The 8,194-nt window shown below is 65.1% G+C and overlaps 1 protein-coding gene across 1 annotated transcript; it reads right to left on the bottom strand.

The window, feature by feature from the left end:
- Positions 1 to 2,614: 2,614 nt before the first annotated feature.
- On the bottom strand, positions 2,615 to 7,824 carry C1QTNF12 (C1q and TNF related 12). The gene is given in 8 exon segments (XM_003733313.6): positions 2,615 to 2,713; positions 3,833 to 3,911; positions 4,068 to 4,158; positions 4,432 to 4,540; positions 4,905 to 5,056; positions 5,143 to 5,227; positions 5,328 to 5,444; positions 7,475 to 7,824. Coding segments are annotated over 8 exon segments (942 nt in total). The 5' UTR covers positions 7,685 to 7,824.
- Between the last annotated feature and the right edge of the window lie 370 nt (positions 7,825 to 8,194).

The raw sequence follows: 8,194 nt of genomic DNA on the forward strand, positions 1-8,194 counted from the left end.
CGCCTACCCTGGGGACCCCCACTCAGGCTGGGTGACAGACACCTCCCACCTCCCTCAGAGCCCAGGATCCCTCCTCCAGCAAACACTGCAGTGTGGGCCCAGCTGGGGAACTGAGGCTGAGAGAAACGGAGGGGTGTGGCTGAGCTGCGCTGGCAGGTGGAGCCTGGGTTGGGTGGGCTGGGGGTCCTGGAGCCTCCAGTGCAGCTGCCCACCCCGCCCCAACCTGCCCATTCCTTTGCTCCTGGGTGCCCAGCCCCTGTGGTTAGAAACAGCACATTCCAGCCGGGCGTGGTGGCTCACGCCTGTAATCCCAGCACTTTGGGAGGCTGAGGCAGGTGTATCACGAGGTCAAGAGATAGAGACCATCCTGGTCAACATGGTGAAACCCAGTCTCTACTAAAAATACAAAAAATTAGCTGGGCATAGTGGCGTGTGCCTGTAATCCCAGCTACTCGGGAGGCTGAGGCAGGAGAATTGCCTGAAGCCAGGAGGTGGAGGTTGCGGTGAGCCGAGATCGCGCCATTGCACTCCAGCCTGGGTAACAGGAGCAAAACTCCATCTCAAAAAAAAACAAAAACCAACAAACAAAAAAAACAGCACATTCCGGGGAATTGTGGCTAAGTGGCTGATCACCTCTGATGGGGGCAGAAACCAGAAGAGGAGGCAGAAGCCAGGCAGGTGGCACCGGCGCCAGGATGCCCTATCCCCCCTCCTTCAGCCCCCGTCCAGCCCCACCCCAGCCCCTCCTTCAGCCCCCGCCTGGCCCCCACCCCTGCCCCGGCGCCTCCTCCCCATCTCCTTGTCTTTTGTCTGTCTGGTTCTCTGGGGCCCTGGGTCCCATTTTTGGCATCTCCATCTGTCATCACAGCTCCCTGCTCCAGGGCTGGGTGGGGTGGGGGACAGGCTGCTGCTGAAGGACCTGGAGGGCCCCCATTCCCAGACAGTGAGGCTGGGGCAGAGCTCAGAAGGGCCTGGCTGGGTGCTGCCTGATCTGGGGTGCCTGGTCCCAGCCCATTCTCGCCCAGGGTTGGGGAACAGAGGGCAGGACAGGTGAGCGAGGCCCAGCCAGGCACGGGGAGAGCCGCTGAAAACTTGAAGCAAACAGGGGTGTCTGCGGCCCTGGGTCTCACGCATACTGGGAGAGTGCAGGCCACACCCGGCCTCCTCAGGGCTCCAACACTGCCATCCCCGCCACCCAGCTCTGGGACACAGCCTATGTTTCCCCCATGCGACGGGCAGCAGCCCTGCTCTCTGGAGGGGAACTGCGGAGCGCTGTGGCCAAGCAGGGCAGGGGCTGTAGAGGGGAGAGACCCTGAGCTCTGGGTCCGGGCCCCAAGGGCAGGCCGTGCCCACCAAGGGGGTGCTGAGAGCAGATAGAGGAGCCCCAAGCCCGGTCTTTTGCATCCAGGCTGGTATCCCGCACCCCACATCAGGGCTTCGGGACCCTTGAAGTGGTGCTGAAGCTGTTGACCTCCCTGCCACCCTGCCTCCTGGATGGGGCCCCAGAGTGCTGCCTATCGCCAGCCCTTGCCTGGCTGGACGCCCCCAGGCCGGTGGCCACAGCCTGGACAAGTGAAGCAGAGGCCCTCCAGACAGCCCCAGCCCCTTATGTCACCATGGGGGCCCCAGGGAGAGAGGTGGGACAGGTCAGCAGCCAGGCCCACCCCCTGCTGATTGGTGCCCACCCACACACCTCACTCGTCCTGCCTCACTGCCCAGGTTCCAGCCCAAGCAGGTCCAGGTCCCAGGGAAGGGGTAACAGCCATGGACCCCACCACCCACCAAGGGCCCTGAGATGACATGTCTGCAGCTCAGCAGAGGCCCAGATGTCCTGAGGACAATTTGCTCTTTGGTCTAGGTTTGCCAGAGCCAAAATAGGGTGGGCGGGGGGACGGGACCCAAATCCTGCCAGGAGGCAGTGGCATGGGGGTCGTACGTAGGGCCCACCCAACCCTCCATGGGCAATTCTGATATCAGGGAGAAGCCTGCTGGTCCCACCCCTGCTCCATCTGAGTGCCCAGAGCACCGCACGGTCTGGGCCAACCTGAGCCCACAGGGGTGCCCTTCAGCTCCGCACACCTCTGGCGACCAGCACATGTGAGCACGTGGTCCCGGGTGTGGCCCGCACGCCCTCTTGTCCCACGCAGAACCCCCCCCCACATCCCCCCCAGGACGCAGGCCTCCTGAGGGCGCAGAGCTGTGCTATGTCCCAACCTCGCAGCTTCCAGGGCCCCCAAAGGCTGGGCAGGCCCGTGGACAAGCTGAGCAAGGCCTCCGAGGATGGTGGTCCTTATCCTCAGGGCCGACGTGGCACCTGCAAGGCTTGCCTCAGCAGAGTCCAGCCCCCACCAAGCCACGCCAGGCTGTGCAGTCTGCCCCGAGATTCTGTGGCCCGAAGTCCCAGCTCCAGGGCTTTGCATGAGCAGCACCCTTCTGCCCCCACCCGGCCCCTCCCCAGACCTCAGCAGCCCGGCCTCCACCCCCACTGAAACATCCACACAGCACTCGAGGGTGGCAGCCAGGGTGGCAGCTCTTTATTGTGATGACCACAGGCACCCACAGGAGGATTCCCGAACTCTGGCGGCAGCTCCTCACCCAGCCCCCCACAGCACCCTCACGTGCCCAGAAGCAGTCCAGAGAAGCTGGAGCCCGCCTAGATGGTGAGGACGGCCCCGGAACCATTGTCCACAAACACGGAGGCATACTGCCCAGCCTGTGAGAGGCACGGGGATGTCACCACCGCGGGCAGCCACACCCCAGCCACTCAACAGGCAATATCTGTCCACCTGCCCTGTGCCTGGAGGTGTGAGGCCCCAGAGGTCTGCGCCCCAGGCGCTCCCAATCCCTCTTGCTCACACCTGGCAAAGCCTCACACTCCCACCCAGCCTCACACTCTGACCCTCATACTCCTGCCCTCACACTCCCACCCGGCCTCACACTCCCACCCTCACACTCCCATCAGGCCTCACACTCCCGGCCTCACACTCCCACCAGGCCTCACACTCCCAGCCTCACACTCCCACCAGGCCTCACACTCCCGGCCTCACACTCCCACCCTCACACTCCCATCAGGCCTCACACTCCCATCAGGCCTCACACTCCCGGCCTCACACTTCCACCAGGCCTCACACTCCCGGCCACACACTCACCAGGCCTCACACTCCCACCAGGCCTCACACTCCCACCCTCACACTCCCATCAGGCCTCACACTCCCGGCCTCACACTTCCACCAGGCCTCACACTCCCACCCTCACACTCCCATCAGGCCTCACACTTCCACCAGGCCTCACACTCCCGGCCTCACACTCCCACCCGGCCTCACACTCCCACCCGGCCTCACACTCCCACCCGGCCTCACACTCCCGGCCTCACACTCCCACCAGGCCTCACACTCCCGGCCACACACTCCCACCAGGCCTCACACTCCCAGCCTCACACTCCCACCAGGCCTCACACTCCCACCAGGCCTCACACTCCCGCCCTTACACTCCCACCTGGCCTCACACTCCCACCTGGCCTCACACTCCCACCAGGCCTCACACTCCCACCAGGTCTCACACTCCTACTCGGCCTCACACTCCCAGACTCACACTCCCACCAGGCCTCACACGCCCACCCTCACACTCCCACCCTCACACTCCCACCCAGCCTCACACTCCCAGCCTCACACTCCCACCAGGCCTCACACTCCCACCAGGCCTCACACTCCCACCCTCACACTCCCACCCAGCCTCACACTCCCCGCCCACTCTCACACTCCCCGCCCACTCTCACACTCCCCACCCACTCTCACACTCCCCACCCACTCTCACACTCCCGTCCCCGCCTCACCTGCAACTGCAGCAGGCCCTGCACCTGTGCTGTGAAGACCTTGCTGTTGCTTTCCAGGCCTGAGATGGCCTCCAGGGACCTGAACACAGCCCCACAGGGCAAGGCTGAGACATTGCAGGTCCATGGGGCCAAGACCCACCCCAGTGCCCAGAGACCCCTGCGGCTTGTGACCACCCCCCCCAGACCAAGGGTGGTCCCAGGGGCTGTGACTGGAGCGGGGTCTGAGGTCACTCACATGTGGCGCTGGCACAGAGACTCGATGCAGATGAGGACATGCATGGCATCCCGGACCCACAGCCAGGCCTTGCCCTGCAGCTCACTATGGTCTGTGGAGACAGCCCTGGGAAGGGTGGCGCATGGGGGGTGGGGGCGGGGCCAGAGGGGGAGGGGCTTGGGGCACCTGGCCCAGGAATGCCTGCTGGGCTGGGGAGGGTGGGCCTGAGGCCCAGAGTGTAGCAGCGACCCCACATCCAGTCCAAGGCCCCCGTGGGGGGGGGGCGGCGCAGCTCTCTAATGGGACCCGTGCCCAGAGCCAGGCACCACCAGGAAGCTCAGCCCCAGCTCCGTCGCAGCACACAGCACAGCTCCATCCGGCTCACCCACGTGCAGGCTGGTAGAGAACTGGAAGATGCCGGACGCAGGTGCTGTGAACCGACCCGAGGCCAGATTCAGACCCGAGCCTCGCAGGAAGGCGCCTTGGGTGGCAGGCTATGAGGGCAGCGGGTGAGCAGCCAGCACCCCACAGACCCCTCCTGTAGAAGGTGCCGGCAGCCGACAGCCCCTTACTGGAGCAGGCCTCCCCGGGACCCTCACTCTCACTGTGGGTGCCGACAGGCGGACCCTCCAGCCCACACCCAGGAGGATCCCCCTGCTTCCCGGCTGCCGAGACCCATCCTTGGCCTGGGCATAAGGTGTGGTGCGGGCCCCCCAGGGCCTCCCAAACTTGACCCGAGGCAGCCCCTTGCCCTCCAAGCCCCCTCCAGACCTCCGACCCACCTGGGACCCCACCCAGCTCCTTGACTCTGGACCGGGCTGGGCCCCAGGCCCCCTCTGGGCTCCTGGCCCCACTAACAGCCTGAAAGCCATCCAGCTCCACCAGCGTCCGCTTGTCCACCCAGCGGGGGCCCTTCGGCCGGCAGTGAAAGGCCTCGCTCACCAGCCTCGGCCCCACCCCCAGGGGCCACACGGGGTCCAGCAGCCCTGAGAACCGGTACTCCATGGCCTCTTCGGGGAGGAGGGCACAGGCGGCCAGCAGGGTCAGTTTGGGGGCCCAGACACCTCCGGACCCTGGGCAGTTTGGGGCAGCTGACCTTTCAGCATCTCCTGAAACTCCTGGAGCAGGGTGTCTGGGGTAATTTCTGCACCCGGAGGTCCTGGGGGGCCCAAGAGGCCCCGCTGGGGGAGACAGAAGACGATGGTGAGGGTCCCACTGGGACCCAGTGGGAGGCAGCACCACACCCCGTTCTGGCTCAGACCCTGCAGCAGCCGGGCTCACCGGCTTTGTGTCCCGGCCTAGGCACTGCTTCCTCAACATGGCGGTGCCCGGCCGCCGGACAAAGTTCAGCCACGTCCTGCGGGCGTCTGAGAACTCAGGTCCTGAGGCCTGGGAGGGCTGAAGGGACGGGATGGGGCGAGTGCACTGAGGCTGTGCCCTGCAGAAAGCCGGGAACCCCAGTGCAAACACAGGGAAGATGCCACAAGTCATCGCCGGCAGGAGAAAGAACAGCCACTGCCATGGGGGCCTCAGAAGCTGTCCCGATGCCAGGCACCGGCAGGGCAAGCATGCAGGGCTTCTGTGGACACAGCCAGACCCTGACGTCCTGAGCCCGGCCGGGGGCCTGGCCCTGGCTGAGGCGGGATGGGGCCTTGTGGGGAAGACAGGAGAGTTTTCCACGGGCCTTACTGGGAGTCCCAGAGGCACCAGGCCAAGTGGCTCACAGAGGGGGAGGGGGCATGGACCCTCCCTCCAAGGACCCTGTACCTTCCAGTTCACCCCACTCCTTGGGTTCAGGTCCAGGCAGCTGGGGCCAGCCCACCCGGTTCAAGCAATGGCCAGACACGGTGGGGTAGAGCTGCCCCAAGAGCCTGATGCCCCCTCCAATCACCCACTCTTAAGCCACCCCAGCCCCCACAGTCAGAGAAGGAGCATTAAGGGGGTATGGGCTGGGGCAGCCTGCCTGCAAGCGGACAAGTGCCAGGCTCCAACAGCAAGTGTGCGACCTGGCCGGGAGAGAGCTCCTCCCCAGGGCAGGGCGAGCCAAGGGACCCTGGCCCACAGCAGAGTCCCATCCTGAGCTTGGCCTAGCTCCAAACACAGCAGGCCCAGGTTCTGAAGATGGCCTTGGCCTCCTGAGTGGACACAGCAGAGGGTCTTCCCAGTGGACCAGACAGGCTTCTACCATGGGAACGTGGGGGACAGGAGGGTGGGCACGTCCCCATCCCTGACCCGGGCCCGCCTAGGGAAAAACAAGCCAAGACTATTCGAATGCACCCCCCACTTCTCACGCACCCCCTATCTGCTGGCTCTCCTGGCCGCCTGCAACATGCTGGAGGAACCCAGTGCCCTAGGGGCGTGTGCATCAGACTACCTGGAGAATGAGGGCCAGAGGCAGCAGAGAGCAGACTGCAGAACTACCCCACCCCGGACACCTGAAGGGTCAGCCTGAGCACACATCTGTAGCCCACATCCTTCCAGGGAGGCCTGGAGCAGCCCTGGGCAGAGGGCACCCCTCCCTTCCCTGGGACTGGCCGAGAGTGCTGAGGACCCCTCCACCGCCCCACCCCTGCCAGCCATGCCAGCCTGGCCCTCATGCCGGGAACCAGCCCACTCTTCCTGAGCTGACAGAGCCACGGCCTCAAGGCCTCCAGCTTCCTCAGCCTGCCCATCTGGAAAATGGGGCCTCGGGGGCTGAACGGCAGCCAGAGTGGCTGCCGCAGAGACGCCCTTGGGAGGAGGGAAGCCAGCAGCAAAGGTGTGAGGGCTGTGGGCAGGGGTTGCTCTGGTGACTGTGGCTCCCCTCCCAGTCCTGGGGCCTGATAGCAGCAGCCAGAGACCCATCGGGGGACCCTTGGCAGGAGAGGAAGCCCAGGGTTGAGGTGGGCTCAGGGCCTTCTGCCTCTGTGAGGATGCCTGGCCAGGCTGGGTCCTGAGGATTTAACCTGCAAGAGGCGGTGCTGGCTACACAGGACCCCCAAAAGCACAAGCAACAGGCTTGCCGCGGTGTCTCCAGCCACAGGAGTTATGGGGCGCTGGGCTCTTAGGGGGTCTGGTAAACCATCTAACAAGCTGCCTGACCCCTCCTCACCCCCACCCCGAAATCAGCAATTACAGCCAATAGCAACAGGTTGCTCAGGACATGGCAGGCCCAGGCCTCAAAGAGCTAACTGCAGCCTCCAACCCCTGCAGGAAGCCCCCTTCGCCAAGCCACCCCAGACAGCTGGGGGCCAGGTCCTGGCCGCAGGGGAGGAGAGGGCTTCCCAGAGGCTGGCCGGGTCAGGTTTCAGCAGATTCCCACTACAGGACCCGTGGCCAAGGCCTGGAGAAGCGACAGGGCCTGCTGGGGGACGATAGCCTACAGCCAAAGCTCCAAGCAACCGCCAAGTGCCCCAACGGCAGCACCCACATGCGTCCTGGCCACTTACCTTAGGGACCTCCGGCATCCCGAGGGAAGACTCGGTGGCGGTGGCAGTGGGGGGATCCCCGCTCTGGCTGGCCTGCCGCGTCCTCTTGGCCTCCCGCCGGGCCCCAACACCCGAGAGCAGAGCGAGCCAGAGAAGGGCCACAACCACGGCTCTGACCCAGCGCTGCATGGCTCCGTCCCGCAGTGAGTCCCGGCGCCAGGGCAGAGTCATAGGGATGGCCACCACTCAGAGCCCCCGAGCAGGGACCAGGCACAGGGGCACATACAGCCTGCGCCACTGCATGTCTGAAGGGATCTGCCCAGATCTTCAGCGCAATGGCAGGATGGCCCTGCTCAGGTCCCGGGTGTCGCAGCCCTCTGGCCTGCTAACTCCACCACCAAATAAATCCTCCCCTCCCCTCCTCCCCAGACCTCACGGGCTCCAAGGGGAGGGCTCATACTCCGATGAGCTGCCATCTGACCCGGTGCCCAACGGCCAGGGGCGGAGGTGAGGTGGAGACCCCAACCCCCACCTCCACTCCTTGCCTCCCCAGTCATTTGGAAACAGACCCCACCCTGACCCTCCCCGCTTCCCCAAAAGTCCGCCTCATCCTGGGAACGGTGAAGACAGCTGACTCCTCACTCTCCCTCCCAGCTGAACTCAACCTGGCCCTCCCACACCAGCCTCTGCAACCAGCCACCAGGAGCAAGTGTCCAAGGGCTCCCCGGTAGCTGCAGCCAC

This window comes from Callithrix jacchus, chromosome 7, assembly GCF_049354715.1.
Source record: "Callithrix jacchus isolate 240 chromosome 7, calJac240_pri, whole genome shotgun sequence".
Lineage (NCBI taxonomy): Eukaryota > Metazoa > Chordata > Mammalia > Primates > Cebidae > Callithrix > Callithrix jacchus.